Source organism: Diabrotica undecimpunctata, chromosome 7 (assembly GCF_040954645.1).
Source record: "Diabrotica undecimpunctata isolate CICGRU chromosome 7, icDiaUnde3, whole genome shotgun sequence".
NCBI classification, from domain to species: domain Eukaryota; kingdom Metazoa; phylum Arthropoda; class Insecta; order Coleoptera; family Chrysomelidae; genus Diabrotica; species Diabrotica undecimpunctata.
In genome coordinates this window covers 115,307,015-115,324,684 of record NC_092809.1, presented here as the reverse complement: position 1 = coordinate 115,324,684, position 17,670 = coordinate 115,307,015, and the positions used below count along the sequence as shown (strand labels likewise).

Here is a 17,670-nt window from a genome sequence, read left to right as displayed (position 1 = left end):
CCTAAAAAAATTAACATTTGGGCTGGTATCATTAGCAATAAAATTATTGATCCTTATTTTTTTGAGGGCAGTTGATTGTGAGGTTTATCTAGAATTTTTGATTAACTTTTTAGCGCCTACTTTACGAAGATTTTTTCCTGATGTGAATCATCCAAATATTGATCTCTTTATTATAGATAGATTGGTCTATTTACTTCCAACAAGACAGAGCTCTTCCGTATTTTGCACGTATAGTAAGAAATTATTTAAACGAGGTTTTTCCCAATAGGTAGATTGGAAGACGTGCAACGATCGAATGGGCAGCTAGATCCCCGATTTGGCTCCTCTGGATTACTTCTTATTTAAAATCTATTGGTTATTGGGGTTATTTAAAATCTAAAGTATATTTTAATCGATCAAACAGTATTGCTGATTTAAAAGTTAGCATAACGGAAGAAATCAACAAAATAACCCCCGAGGTAGTAAAAAATGTGCGAGAATTCCAAAATCGCCTCGGCTATTGTCAAGAAGTGAATGGTGGTCATTTTAAACATTTAATTTAATTGAAAATTACATTGAAAAATATATTCTAAATATTATGTCACATTATTATCTTCATTCAACCTAAAGTTTTGTGATAGAGACATTATCAAAAGTTTCCATCTTAAAAATCAATTTTCTCAGTTAATATTGCACCAAACTTAAAAAACTTTATATTTCTGAACAAAGAACTAAAATCCCTTTCTAATCTTTAAATTGTCAATTTAAGAATAAAAATCGACCTGTTTCAGGTTTTTTCAGATAGTACATAATAATGCCAAAAATGAATTTATTCCATACATATGGACCTCATGGTATATACACGAATATATTATGTTCGTATTTCGTTTGTATAGTGTAATTATGTGTAATAATTGTGTTATTGTGTTATTACTTCTTTAATTCTATTTATTTTCATTTTTTTTAAAACATGTTTTTCATATTTTTATTATTGTTTTTAATATGTGTGCTAATTTCAGCTTCTTTTGCATTTTACTCAAAACTAGGAAAAATGGAACTACAGTCTGTCCCAAACCCTTCTTTCAGTGCGTCACTAATTTTGACGTCATATAGGATTTTAAGAATGTCGAGAATTATTGCATGACATTTTAGTTAAATATGACAGTTGCAGGATCGTAATTGGTTAAATGTGAAAAGGTTATTTTTTTTAAATATAAAATAAAAAGTTTAACAATTCAAAATTGTATTTTAATATTAAAGGTAAAATTTTTAATTTACATATTAAAGGTTTCGTCCTGTATATAAATTTTTATTGCGCATTATATTGGAACGGCAGTTTGTCATAATTCCTATTCTATACATTCCAAGGAAAATGCTTAATTAGCTAAGATTTACCATCTCTATTAATTCAAGTTTCATCATGGTTGTTGAAACACGTATATGTCTCCCTTTTAAATATTCTACTAAAAGAGTGTTTAGTCTCAACTTGAATTTGGTATTTTTGATATGAAGGGTAACGTGTTGGCCTAAAATTAACAAGAAAAAATTTAAAGACGCTAGTGATATTTCAGCAGGTTGTGGAAAACTATATTTTGATACAAACCTTCACTAAACATTCTTATACACGAGTTCTAATAACATGTTTATAGTTATTGGTTAATGAACGGCAAAAACTGGTAATGAAGTTGTCCCAGCTTCTTTTTCTAATTAAAAATAATTTAATAATTTTAATATTAGTCTTTGTTCCTTCTCGGTATATCTCGGCATATTTAAAATATTTTTATGACAATAAATACAAAATTAAATTTTCACTGTAAAATGTCTGAAAATACTAACCTCGAATGACTATCATTTTATCAGTTGACATTATGAAAGTACTGTCAAGATAGAGACCTTCTGCGTCAAATTATATTTATGCGCATCATTGATTGGATATCTATTTAGCGTATTATAAACTTCAACCAATTATACATCCGTAAGTAGAATTCGCTTTAATATACAAATACCCGTAAACGATACATAATTTTCTAAGTTCTATGTATAATAATCACAGACTCACGTTTTTTTCTGTCACTTCTAACTTAATGCGTTAGAGAGAATTCGATCAACTATGACTCACTGAAAGAAGGGTTTGGGACGAACTACAAGGGAAAATTCTAGGAAAGGCTCAACTATCTATTGTTAGCAATAAAGTTACAGAAAGTGTAGGCGTTCTATATTCAAAATTGCATTTTATTTTTTAGCTAATTCTAATTTTACTTATGCAACCTGTATTCAAGGAGCTAATTTGAAGATTTTTCGAAGTACATATAATTTTGACAGTTTTCTATGTAGTAAGTCTATAAGAGGTTCAGTTCAAAAAACCAAAGAAAGATGTGGAAGCCGAAATGGAGAAATAATTAACATTGGGTATAAAGTAACAAAGCGATACTTCAAACCGTTAATTTCAGTTTGCTATGACGAGAAAAATGGAAAAACATTATACAGCCAACATGTTATCCATGGCGAAGAAGTCGCATGTAAGTAAATTATAGAATATAAAGTTCTTTTAAAAATAATTGTTGACACGCCATTGCAAGTTTTAAAAACCTATAGGAAAAAATTTAAAGAAATTGTTGTTCTTTTACTCATATTTCTGTTTTATTTTTCTGTTAGTTCTTTCCTACATGTTATTTTCTTCGCTTTTTATTCTCTTAACGTTAATTTCATCAAATAATGACAAAAAGGTGGCATTAGATATTCGTAACATGAAAAACAAAGATTGAATTTCGTAACTATGAGAGTGAATGAAAATTTTTTCCATTTAGTAATGTTATTCTAAAGTAATATGAATTAGTTTTAATCCTAACACATGTGGTTGTTTCAGTATATGTAACAAAAAACAAAAAAAAACATAAATAATATAAAAAAAATATAAACAAGTACTACATAACCTTACCTGATTGTATGATTTCCTTAAAACAGGATTTAAAAAAAAAATAAAATAATCTAAAACACTTTTGAGTTTCACTTATTTTTTTTAGAGCTTCTAGTTTTGAAGATATGTATACGACCTATTTTGTCGTAATTGTTTATACAGGGTGAGTCATGAGGAACTTTACATACTTTTACCATATGTAGAGTCCCTCAGGGAGCATATCATGTGGCCACTAAAAAATGTCAACTCCTCTTCTTTATTAATTAACAGGGTGATTTGTGTAATTGACCATTTATTTCATTTTACTGTAGGGTTTATACGGCTCATTTGATTTTTTTAATTTTTGCATGATACAGTACACCACTATCAAGCATTCGACTGGTATTAGCTAAACTAAAAAATTCCAAGACTGGCTTTGGAAAAATTAATTTAGGGATTCGTATTAAATATTACACCCTGTATATATTTTTTTTAAAATGCAATAAGTGATTTTCAAACTACATAAATAGCCAATGAAAACGACATATATGCGACAATGTTGTCGCACTTTTATTAAATTTTTAGTGAACGATCAAATCTTACCAAAAATAGAACAACCATAATAAAGTATCAAATTATAAGGTAATTAATTTAAACAAATGTTATAAATTTCGAACATTTTAATTAAAATGATAAACTGAGTCACTGCACAACAAAAAACAGTAACTACTAACAATAACGAATAACAATTTAAAAAAAAAACTAAAAATATGTACATAGTTATCATAAACCCATAAATTAGAACTGGAAAAGATACAATAATGGTAACAAAATAAAAATAATTCAAAATAGATTTTTAAAATGGAACCCTGCAGCCTGTACACATTTTTGTTGCTGAATTGTTAATTGACGTATTGAATTACGGATACTCTGGGGATCGTTTCTAATAGTATTACAACAATGTATAATTCTATCAATTAATTGTTGTCGGTTATTAATATTCACTGCGTAAACTAGTTGCTTCAATCGTCCCCAAATATGGTAATCAACGGGATTGAAATCAGGGGATCTTGAAGGCCACGAAATAGGACCTGCACGTCCTATCCACCTGTTGCCATAAACATTATTGAGATGTTGTCTCACTGCCAGTAAAAAGTGTGGGGGTGCCCCATCATGCTGAAAATACATCGCTCGGATAGCAACGTTCGCGTTGGCAAGCAAATTCGGCAAAATATTTTGTAGAAAGTTCAAATAGACCTGCCCTGTTAAAGGACCATCAAAAAAGTGAGGACCTACTAATTGGTTATTTATGACACCAATCCACACGTTAACCGAAAACCTTAACTGAGAATGACGTTCTCGAATAGCATGGGGATTTTCTTCTGCCCACACATGTGAATTTCGTGAATTATTTATCCCGTCTCTGGTAAATTGGGCTTCATCTGTAAATAGTGTCCTGTATAGCGTTGGTCGATTATTGTTAATCCATCTACAAAATTCCAACCTATCGATCTCATCTCCAGCATGTAGTCGCTGAACAATTTTAATGTGATATGGGTATAGATTATTTTTTTGTAAGACTCTACTTAATTTTGATTGAGTAACATTGAGTTCTCGACTTACTTGTCTAGTGCTTATTATAGGGTTCATAGTAACGGCGTCCATAATGTCATCTTCCTGCGCTTCATCTACATGTCGCTCTGTTGTTCCACTAGGAAAAGTGCCATTTTTTTGCAAATAATTAAAAACTGACCCAAATGTTGGATGACTGGGAGTTCGACGATTAGGAAATCTCCTGCGATATTCTTTACTAGCAGCCCTACCATTCCCATTACAGAATCCATAAACAAATATTATGTCTGCATATTCTGTGGTCGAAAACTGATATGGCATTTTGAACGAAAGTAACCAAAACTAACACAATGTACTTAACGTAGATATGACAGAAGAAATATGTATTCTTGTACACATAAATAACAATTGATAATGACAATAATGACAATGGGTATAAAATATCAAGAAACGTCAAACGGTCAACGCCAACCTTCATTTTAAACTTTTTTAGATTTATTTTTATTTAGTACAGTTGATGCAATGTATTATTATTTGACATAAAATTTTATTCATTTACAATCAACAAAAACTAACACATACAAGAGGTTTGACTTTTTAATCAATTTAATTTATTATTTATCGAAAATAATGCCCCAATACGATCTATGAGTAAAAATTTAAAATTGAAAAACAATTGATTCTATCGTAGAGATAATACAAAGTGACAGTAAAGATGTTAATTTTCTACGTATTAGATTATGTTGTAGGAACTCATTTTAATTAAAATGTTTAAATGTTTAAATGGAATTTATAACATTTGTTTAAATTAATACCTTATAATTTGATACTTCATTATGGTTGTTCTATTTTTGGTAAGATTTGATCGTTCACTAAAAATTTAATAAAAGTGCGACAACATTGTCGCATATGTCGTTTTCATTGGCTATTTATGTTGTTTGAAAATCACTTATTGCATTTTAAAAAAAAATTATACAGGGTGTAATATTTAATACGAATCCCTAAATTAATTTTTTCAAAGCCAGTCCTGGAATTTTTTATTTTAGCTAATACCAGTCGAATGCTTGATAGTAGTGTACTGTATTATGCAAAAATTAGAAAAATCAAATGAATCGTATAAACACTACAGTAAAATGAAATAAATGGTCAATTACACAAATCACCCTGTTAATTAATAAAGAAGAGGAGTTGACATTTTTTAGTGGCCACATGATATGCTCCCTGAGGGACTCTACATATGGTAGAAGTATGTAAAGTTCCTCATGACTCACCCTGTATAGTTTTCTCTTTTCGTAATTTTTTTACTTTGTTTGACTACACCAGCTTTTTTTTTATTGTTGTAGTATTTTTAGATTCCGTTCTGCGTGAAGTTTTAATTTACGTATTTCAAATTACATTCTCTATAAGGTTTTAATCTTCGTATTACAAATCTTCGAATATAAAGAAACATTTTAATTACAAACGAAAATACATGAGTGTTTGTTTATACAATATTAATTAAATAACGCTTCTCCTGTTATAACTGCGTCTTAAAAACTTCGATTGGAATAAATTAAAAATCGAAATATTTCTTTACATTCAAAACTGTCGCTAAGATGAATATTACAAGTGGTTTTAATTATTTGCCAGATTTCTCTACCAGATTTCTCTAAGGCCAACTAATCGCTCGCTAGGTAAAAATCATGAGAGCGGGTGCAGTTTGAGAACCATGGTTATATAAATTAGATCGCGCATACGAATTTTTGTTTTCATTCCCGGTTGAGCTTTTGAACAAGCCGGAATCTTGCTTTTCGCCAGGTGTTGAGGTTCCAAGTACCATTAATTTGGATGGCCAGCATATGGAGCTCTTAAAAACGTATTTAAAGACGGTAATATACCAATTAATCTAAAGCGTATTGGATTAATTAGTCTTAGATCAGTGTGTTATTCCAGTAATAATCTTTATTGTGAAAACACTGTCCCTAACAAAAAACAATTTCTTGCAAACTAGCAGAAAGAAGGACGGAGAGTTGTGAATGATAGGAGTAACCATAAAAGACAAGATCAGAAACAAAGACCTACGAAACAGAATGAAAGTTACATATGTAGAGAGATTTAGAGATTAAAATGAAGATGGACTGGCGACGTGACAAGGATAAAGGTTGAAAGGAGGATATGCAAGATAACTGAATGGGGACCAAAAATAGATAAACAAAACAGAGGAAGACCACCTACACGATGGCAAGATGATCTGCCAACGATGACGAGAAATTCAATCCATACTGCACAAGACCATGCACTCTCGATACAAACAGGGGAGGCCTATGTCTTACAGTGGACTTAAAATGGTATGATGATGAAGATTTGCAGGATAGTAATAAGTGCTTAAAACCGATGCCACTTACACACCTGTTTGGCTTTGTACTGGTTTACATTGTGTTAGCTTTCCATTTATCTTTGCCTGTATTCGATTATGTAAGTAGATGTTTTCGATGGTTTGTGTAATATTGATTGGTATGTTTCTTTTATATAGTAGGTGTAAGATGTCTTCGACTTGAATACGATTGAAAGCCTTTGTCAGGTCTAGATAACATAAGATATGCTGGTTTATTGTACTCGATGGCCTTTCTGTGATTTGTCTTAGTACAAATGCGGCATCTACGCAGGATTTTCCGGATCTGAATCCTTGTTGTTCATCTGATAAAGTTGTTAGTTTATTAATTTTGTTGGTTAGGACTTTTGTGGTGCTTAAGTGCGGTGTTCAGTAGATTTATACCTCTATAATTGTTGGGGTTTTCTTTATTTCCTTTCTTGAACATTGGTATCACTATGCTGTTTCTCCATGCGTCTGGTATCTTGCAGTGCAATATTAGTTTTTGTTTAAGTTGTTTCTTACAAAACTTATACTTTTAATTTACTAAGATTTCAGTTCAATTTATTACTGAACTATTTAAAAGACATTAAATTTTACAAGGTCAGAGATATTTTTACAACAAAAGAAATTATATTTAAACTAATATATTTAAATTGTATACATTGTAAGAAATTGAAAACATGTCATTTGTGTTGTACCCCCTGCTAATAACTCGCAATGTTTGAAGTAAAGCTGGGTTATTTTTAATCAAATAAAAAAAAGTTAGTACTGTAAACACTCATCAGCTGTCATTAAAAACATTATGCTTTTCCTCTTAGTATAATAATGAAAGTTATTTATTTATTATTGTAGTATTATCTCCACTAATGATTGTAAGAATATTATAAAACTATGATTTTTTTTTGTTTTTGACCCAGATACTTCGAAGTTCAAAGAGCGTCCAGGCTTTTCTACAGAGGGACTAGCTAAAGACGTATCAGCAAATCTAGCATACAAACGAGCTTACCAAAAATCGACGTTTAATAGCCTATTAGGAAGCTCTCGAGAGGCAGAACAATATATTAACACAAAATCGTATTTATCACGTGGACATCTTTCTCCTGATGCAGATTTTCTTTTTGCAAGTTCTCAACTGACAAGTTATTTTTATATAAACACCTGTCCACAATGGTAAGTATTGTATTATTTTAGAGATAAATTTTAGAAATAAATTGCTGCTATTATGGATGAGAAGTAATAAGAGAAATACTGTCGATTATATTTTTAAAGTTGTATCTTAACACCTTGTATTTCAGAAACAAGTAACATCTTACTGAAATATTTTTATTGAAACGTTTTATTTTACAGTGAATCTTTAATTATTCTATGGCTCGTTCATAATGGGATGTCCTGTTTATCTTCGACCAAAAGTGTTAAAACAAACAATTACATAGTAATTCACTAAGATTCACATAAAGATTCACTGTATAATAAGACGTTTCAATAAAAATAATTCAGTAAGATGTTAATTATTTTGCAATGATTTTGCACTAATTTTGCAATATATCTGCAATATAGCTGAAAATACATAACTTACTAATACACAAGTGAAACAAGTACAAATATTTAAATAATTTGCTGCTTATAGGGATGTGGTGAAAGATTGTTATCAGATTGAGTTTCGTCGAATGTTATGTATGGTCGCAACTGCTATTACTCCAGTATTCAAAGACGAAAATGCCACTGAACTAGAAAATATCAATTTTAGGTAGCTAAAAAAGATGCAAAAAGGTTTACCAGTTTTACCCCTGGGCTTTCCCCTAAAACCCCCTAAGTAGAGGAAGAAAACGAACAAAATCGATTTACCAAGATTCTGTACGGCATAGAAAAAAATGTTTTAAATAAAAAATATAAGCTACGATAATTCTAAACAAAAACATTTATTGGAATTTTTTGCGTACAATAAAATGTTCTCTCAAAAACAACGATTAAAGCCATCGGCGATTTTGAATATCAGTTGCGCGCTAAATGAACGCTTAATAAAATAAAATATTAGCTCGACGTTAAAAATTCAATACCTTTTGATCCGAGTGTCATATCGACAAAAAACAAGATGCATTTTAAAGTTATAGAGTGTAGATTTTGTAAGCAATTTTTGTATTTTGTCGCGAATAATCTTAGTTTTAATAAAGGTGTTAAATAAATAAACATGGCGCGATTTTTGCTATTTTTTATGATTCTCATGAGATCAATAAAACGTATAATTTGCGATACAATACAAGAATTGTGTACAAAAGCTGCACTCTTTACCTTTAAAACGCATTTTGATTTATGTCGATAGAACATTCTGATCAAAAGATATCGATTTTTTACCGTCTAATTGGTACAAATTTTATATAACAATAATTTCGTGTGCGGAACTGACATTCAAAATCGCTGGTCGCTTCAGGCGTGATTTCTGAGAGAACGGTTCATTCTACATAAAAGTGCTAAAATACATTTTTGTTTAAAATTATCTCAGCTACATTTAAATATTTTTTTCTACTACGTACAGATTCTTGGTGAAGCGATTTTGTTTTGATTTGTGTTTTCTCCCTACAAGGAAGGTTTTAGGGGTAAGTGGGTGCCGGGTGTTAAAGTGGTATACTTTTTTTCCTCTTTTTTGGGGTTTTGAAATTGATATTCTCGGCAAAATTCAGCTTGTTCGAATGATTTTCAGGGGTCAAATCTCTGACGACTGGACTATATATGGGGTAGAAGTTTGGACTCTAAAGCACAATCTGTAAAACAATTATAGGCATTTAAAATGTGGATATATAGGCGTATTCTTAAAATTTATTGACTGCTAAAGTCTGAAACGAAGATGAGGATGAATTGGACATGGCAGAAAGCTTCTGAACACAATTTAAAAATGAAAACATTGTATCTGGGCCACCTACTTCGAAATGATAAATACTCTCTTCTGCATGTCATTATGCAAGGAAGAGTAGAGGGTAGAAAAAGATTGAGAAGAAAGAAAAGAAATCTTGTCTGATAAATATCAGAGATTGGACTAATCTCAGTGTTAAACAGATATTTCACGTTGTAAAAGATAGGGAAGCGTTTAAAGAAGTGATCGTCAATCTTCGTTAAAAGATGGCACAAAAAGAAGAAAAATGGATAAGGAGATGACATACAGCTAAAATATAAAAGCCCAAGAAACAGAAAAGTTATCTAATGCATTTAATTCGACATATTGGGACAAAAACATCAACAAAACCAATAAAAAAAATTACCAAATCAAGGTCAATTCGGTACTTACGTATGGCTGCTAGATTATAGCGAATGAAAAAGATATAAGACGACGGGCATCCTTTGAAATGGACTCTTTACTTCTTCTTCTTTAGATTCCTTCTCCTATCGGAGGTTGGAAATCATCATCGCTATTTTAATTTTATTGGCCGCGCTTCTGAATAATTCTAATTAGCTGCAACCGAACCACTCTCTCAAATTTCTTAGCCAGGATATTTTGCGTCGTCCTGGGTTTCTCTTTCCTTGTATCTTCCCTTACATAATTAATCTAAGTAATACGTACTTCTCGCCCCTCATTATATGACCCAGATATTGAATCTTTCTAATTTTAACAGTTTATGACTTCACATTCTTTCTTCATTTTTTGTAACACCTCTTATATTAGTTACTTTTTCAGTCCACGATATTTAGTGGATTCTCCTGTAGCACCACATCTCAAAGGAGTTTAATTTTTTGATTTCAGACTGTTCTACTGTCCACTTATTGTCCACTTTTATTGAAATGGGTTCTTTACTACGATACGCTAGACTAAGTTCAAATTTTTAGCAATAGTGTTTTATAATAATAGCGGTCAGGATCTTTATACCGCCACTTTTGCCTATATTTGAAAGAGATCTTTCCATGGTGGACACAGTTGTGAATATAATAGTGAATATTGTTTATTGCAACGTGGACGAAAAAATGATAGAAAAACAATATATAAAAGTCCGAAAAATAAATTCTTTTACTTTACACCTTACACACGATTATTTATTTGTGTTAATGGGTTGACTTAATTTGTTGATAAATGCTGTAATTGGGAACTTCATTTCCCCTTTTTATTTCCGGATGAGATTATTTGTTACAAATAGTTAGAAGACAAAATGTTATCGACTCTGTGGTTTAAGACTAGGAAGTAGTATAAATTGTATTATAATGTGCTAATTATACATATCTTCCAAAAGATAAATACGATAACAGGTTTATGTACCTACATTATAAATAAAAACTAGCCTTCGATAATGTATTACTAACGACTAGATAAAAATCTTAAAGAAATCAAACATAATAGTCATTTTTTTCAGAATTAAGGTCGTATTTGGAACATTAAGGTAATTACCAAAAAAATTAGGTTATGATCTAATATTTAATATCTTTTCTAATATCTTTTATGTGGTACTGATAAAAATATTAAGAGACATTAGTATAGATAAAAAACTTGATATATATATATATATATATATATATATATATATATATATATATATATATATATATATTATTATTATTATTATTAAAGAAATAAGATAAATGAAATACTATAATGATGAACGGCATTCTGTGGGACCAAACAATATTTAAAGCGAACAAACAACTCATATACAACACCATACTTAAAAGTGTAATCACATATGGCAGTGAAGTTTGGCCAATGAAACAAAGAACAGAGAAACTGTTACTAGCAACAGAAATGGACTTCTGGATAAGAGCAGCAGGCAAATCAAGAAGAGATCGGATACCAAATGAGAAAATACGAGAAATGATGGGAGTTAAGCATAAAATAGCTGATGACATAAAAACAAAACAGTTAATATGGTACGGCCATGTACAGAAAATGCCAGATGACAGGATTCCGTAACAGATTTTGACGTGGACACCACAAGGAAGAAGAAAAAGAGGAAGGCCGAGAAGAAGCTGGAGAGAGGGAATTGAAAAAGAACTAGAGGAAAGAGAAATTCCTCCAGGCCTATGGTTAAATAGAGAAGAATGGCGATTAGGAGTCTAAAGGCATCGGAGAATGCCGTGAACCGATAGTAGTAGTAGTAGTAAATACTATAATCCGATTACAGAAATAAAACTTAACAATTTGTTGAAGGAACCATTTGAAACCTTAAATTAAGCTCAGCAAGATTCTTCTTGTTACCGGTTACTATATAACATTAATCTTAATTAAAATAATCTTTGAAATTACTTTAGGAAATGATCATAACTCTTACATTACTGTGGGGACATACATGTCCCAGCGGATTTCAAAAAATCTGCTGACATCTCTTTATCCTCAAAACCCATGTTATTTGAACGCATTCTTATTTTGAGACATTCCTTACTCATTACCTAATAGTTTGCAATCTATATATCACGTCTGTGACCTATAAATTGATATTAACTAAACACGTGCATTAACAATTTGTAAATAATACAATTTTAGTAAAGAAAAAGTGGATGCTCTGTTTTTTTAACCGATTATATATAATTTAGTTGCTGATTAACACAGGTTCGTGATATATATTGTTTATTTTATATATTGTTTTTATCGATTTGACCATAATTTCTAAACGGGACTCTAGTGTCCCAGTAGTAGTTTATACCGGGTCGTATTTATCCCATTCGTATTGTTTGGTTGCAGACTTACTTTGGCACGTAGATGTTTGTAACACAAAAAGAGCTTCAAGAACAAATTGAAAACCTCTTAATTGAAATGAAACCTTTCTTTATGAAAATGAATCTGAGGAGAAGGACCTTATGCTGCCTCAGAATCGGATTATGTACCTGGTGACGATTATGCCTCAGATTCTGATGAAGTACCTGAGAATACTCCTGACTGTGTTGATGTAAACATCACTGCTTCCGACGAAGAAAGTTCCGATATCGCAAAAATATCTGAAGATGAGTCTGAAAGGAATAAATTGACTGCAAAATGGAATATACCAAATACAAACTTTTGTTGTCCTAAAAAAGAAATTCCTGCCTAGAGAAATAGGATAACAATAATAAATATTGCTAAAGGTTCTCGTCCTGTTGATAATAATTTTTTAATAATTTCCGCGTAGTTTATTTGTACATATTGCTTTCTGTACAAACCAATGAATATCAGCACTTCAAAAAAAAAGAAAACAGAAATATAAAATTAAACACGACAAAAAGAGATATGTACGAAATGATGACAATAATCGGTCGCACTATGGTTATGTGTTATAATAAAGTACCATATATCTCACGCTACTGGTCACAAAACGAATCACTTTCTAATTCGCTCATAAAAAAAGCTATTTTAAGATATCGCTGTTTATTCCTGCTATCTAAGTCCTAATATAATAATCCTGACAGAAATGGTAATACATCAAAAATATACTACATCAATGAAGTGGTTTCTTGTTTGAAACAAACTTTTGTAAAGGCAAGGACTGAGAGTTCCCATCAGTACATCGACGAATCAATGACTAAGTTCAAAAAAAGATCTTTCTTAAAGCAGTATCTTCCTATGAAACCAGTAAAAAGAGGTATTAAAATGGATATAGATACGAGTTTAATATTTACTTGGGAAAAGAATCCATACAAACTACTGGAATTCTAGGAAAACGAGTTGTTAAAACTCTAGCCAACACCATATTGTCACTAGATGTGTGTCTATTCTTTATTAGATGTTTTACTTCGTTTAACCTACTAAACACCCTATATTTTCCATGTTCTGAAACTTATATGGCCAATCGGGTAAACGTACCCAAATTTGAAAATAAAAAAATGTTAAATGGTAATATGAAGTTTTTAATCTCATCCGAAGGAATTTTAGCGACTAAATGGAAATATACGAAAGGGGTGGTGTTGATGTCACAGTATAACTGTTGGAATTATCAACAGAAAGCTAAACACTGAAGGAAAACCTGAGTTTACTGGTCTAGAAGCAATTATTTTTTACAATAATTTTATGGGAAAAGTAGATCTTGCTGATCAAAACGTTAGCACATATTTATGATATGGACCGAAAATCTGAAATGATGGAGAAAAGTTTTTATTGATTAGTTATATACGCTATTGTAAATTCTTTCATTATTTACAAAGATTTCCATGAAATAAGTGTAGAACAAAGTAATACAATTTTTTTTTAATTCTTTGGTGCCACTAGCAGAACAGCTAGTTGAATTAGGAAGATCAAAATCAAATGTATTAAGACGAATAAATGGCAGTTCTGGAAGAATATCTAAACGACAGAAACATATGATCAACATTGGAGACCGTATGCCATAACAAATACCTACTAGGAGAAGGTGCTTTAACTGTTTACAAAATAAATCAGAAACTCGAACTACGACTTTTTGTAAAGCGTGCAATGTGGCTCTATTTAAAAATTGTTTTTTACCACATCATTCATAAGAAGTAATGTTTTTTTTGTGTAATGTACTTTTTTTTATTTTAAATAAAGTTTGTTTCTTTACTCATGGGATTTATTAATCGCTTTGTTAGGTCTCTAGGTATTAACGAATATCATTAAAGTCATTTTAAAATGTTTGCAATAAAATCCGCAATAAAAGGGTTAATGTGTGACTGTCAACGGTAAAACTATTGATACGCTTTATTGAGCTGTCTGTATGATCATTATTAGGAGATCTGTAACCTTAGAAATTAGAAGAATGGAACCGATTAGAACTAACCCGAGCTCCTTTTGTAATAATAAGGGACGTACTTTGCAGCCATGATTTTATATTATCTTTGGGTGTCAGCGAGGTTTGCATGGTGCATCATTTTGTTAACATTGTCCATTTTGTGCTTTTTGCAACATTGTCCACCTTTTACTATCAATGGTAGGCAACGGGCAACCGTTGAGTGGTAGTCGGAATCTCCTCCTATTACACTCAAGGGATGTTCCAGATCAAACGAGTTTAAGTGTATTACAGTAAGACTATAGTGTAAGAACTATTTTTTCTATTTCTGTTCACTTTTATTTTTCGGTACTATACCGTATTAAGGTCATTCATTTTGCACTATAGTCCACTTTTGATGTACTGCTCCCTACTACCAGTGTAGATTATATATATACATATATATATATATATATATATATATATATATATATATATATATATTATATCAATAGTATTCCGGGTTTGACTCCGCGTTAAATGTTGTTGGTTTTGATAAAAACCATTTTGACGACGTTTCGGCAAGATCTCACTTGCCATTTTCAAGTCTCTCTGGATGGTCTGCTTCTTGTCGATGTTCGAGTGGAAGTGACGCTACGGGTGTTAGGCAGCTGGCTTTTGTAGTTACTGTGCGTTGCGCGCGCTCTTGTAATTGGTCCAGTGCGCAGGTCAGTGGGCGGGGTCTTGGTCGATTCCGTTCTTGCGTTATTCTTCGGGATAATTGTTTTCCATGTTTTTGGCAATCTTTGGGCATCGTCTCGAGAATTTAAATTATTTAATTTATTTATTAAAACTCCTTGTCATAAAATATTTATTTTTTTAAATTTTTTAATGTCTTCTTCTTCTTCTTCCTTCTTGTTTGTAGGCTTTAAAGCCTGTTTCTTCTTCAATATTAACCTCCTAAATTGTTTAAATTATCGCACCATCTTTTTTATGTCTGCCAATACTTCTTTGTTTACTTGATGACTTATCTCGTGCTATTCGTACTATCCTATCCTCTGCCATTCTACTAGTGTGTTCGTTCCACTTCTCTTTTCATTTTGTCATCCATCCATTTATGTCTTTTATATTGCATGCTCTTCTTATGTTTTCGCTTCTCTCCCTATCCAACAGACTTTTTCCTGATGTCCGTCGGAGTATTTTCATCACTGTTGTTTCTAGTAGTCGTTTCGTTTTAGATTTGTCAGATCTTGTCTTTGCCGTGTACGTTAATATAGATCTAATTGCTGCTTTATATATTCTTGTTTTTATGTCTTGTCTTAGGTGTTTATTCTTCGAGATTGTGTCATTAAGAGATACTGCCACTTTACTTGCTTTTAAGTTTTTTTGTCGTACTACTTCTTCAACATCTCCGTAATTAGTTATATCTATTTCCAGATATCTAAACCTTGCTTCCTGCCTTATTTGTGCACATTAATTTCGATTTTACATTCTAGAGTGTATTTTGATTTCTTTTTGTCATACAGTTGGTTTTTTTTGCTGATATTATCATATTGTATTTCTTGGCTGTTGTGTTGAAGATGTGTGTTAATCTTTGGAGCTCGTCTTCTGTCTAGGCGATTAACGCGGTTACGTCTGCGTATCATAATAAATATTGAGATTTCTTTGTTCCCCATTATGTAACCATGACCTTTACGTACTGCTTGTATTATTTCGTCCATTATTATATTAAAGAGAAGTGGGCTTAACGAGTCATCTTGTCTGACTTCGCTTTTTACTGATACACACTGTGTTAGTTTTCCATTTATCTTTGCCTTTATTCGATAATGGAAGTAGATGTTTTCGATGGTTTGTATAATATTGATTGGTATGTTTCTTTTATACAGTAGGTATAAGACGTCTTCGACTTGGATGCGATCGAAAGCCTTGTAGAATCATTCAATGAATGTAATATATTATCTTATTTTCCCCAAGATTGATTATACCCAAGTCAGGGATTTCGACAGAGGACGCTGCAAAAAATATTTTAACAAATACGACAAATAGCAGTTAAAGTTTGTTTGATACTACTGGCAGTAGAGACAAAATATCACATGCAGTTAATAATTTTAAAAGTATCTTATTTATTTTTTATCATACCATAATTTGTTTAGTCCTATGCAGTCCTAGACAAAGAATATATCTTTCAATATCGGTGATTTTTTAATTTTATAATAATATATTTTTCAGGCAAAGCATTAATGGAGGTAACTGGGTCAGGTTAGAGTCAGCTGTAAGGAGAGTAGCTGACAAATACCAACGTACCTTTTTAATAGTAACTGGCACTTACGATGTACTGGACCTTCCTGATGTAAATGACAATCCAATTGAAATGTATCTAGTTTCAAAGCGCAAACTACCAGTGCCCAAATTCGTCTGGAAAATCATGCTCGACGAAGATTCTGGAAAAGGAATAGCCTTTGTTAGTTTAAACAACCCGTTTGTCGAAGAAATCACAGAAGATGAACAGTTGTGTTCAGATATTTGTGAAAAATATGGTTGGGGATCAAAATATTATAGTGATTTCTCTAAAGGTTATATTTATTGCTGTGATGTTAATGAATTAAGAGAAACTATTGATACAATTCCTATTTTAAATGTTAATGGTATTTTACGTGCTTAGCTTTTTAAGATATTAAACAAATATGTTTACATAAATAAATATGTTTTTAAATTTTCTTTTTATAAATCAAACAAATAATTGCACCACATTTATCATCGTAAAATTTTGTAGTGGCATGGAAGATATCATATAGAAAAACAGAGCGGAATGGAGACTAGAAATCGCAAGTCATCGACTCATGTTTTAATGCGATATGTATATATATATTTATATATATATATATATATATATATATATATATATATATATATATATATATATATATATATAAGAATTACTGGATATTAGTGACTGTCAATATAAACAAACAACACAGTTTATTAGGGTTGCAGTCAGAAAATTGGCCGGGATGTTAATGAAACACTCTTATAACTTTTTGTCTAGCTTTCGGAATGGTTTTATTCCTTTTTCAAGACATAGTCGTTGAGATTATTTATAAAAGCATAGACATAACACACACATAAAATATAAAATAGTGGACAAAATACATTTAAAAATTCTTTAAAATTTAGGTACAAGTAGTAAAAATTGTGTTGTCATCTTTTACTGGTGTGTTTTAACTCTTATAAAGAATATAAAGATATATATAGAATATATCTTT

At 31.1% G+C, this 17,670-nt stretch overlaps 1 protein-coding gene across 2 annotated transcripts in view; it reads left to right on the top strand.

Moving 5' to 3' along the window:
* Positions 1-17,122, top strand: part of LOC140446937 (salivary protein Tsal1-like) — a 56,187-nt gene extending 39,065 nt beyond the window's left edge. For both annotated transcript variants that reach the window (XM_072539535.1, XM_072539534.1), the window contains exons 4-6: positions 2,223-2,498; positions 7,718-7,970; positions 16,637-17,122. In XM_072539535.1, coding sequence (XP_072395636.1) covers positions 2,223-2,498; positions 7,718-7,970; positions 16,637-17,069 — 962 coding nt within the window. In that variant the 3' untranslated portion in view covers positions 17,070-17,122. The remainder of the gene's footprint in view (positions 1-2,222; positions 2,499-7,717; positions 7,971-16,636) is intronic.
* Positions 17,123-17,670: the final 548 nt, after the last annotated feature.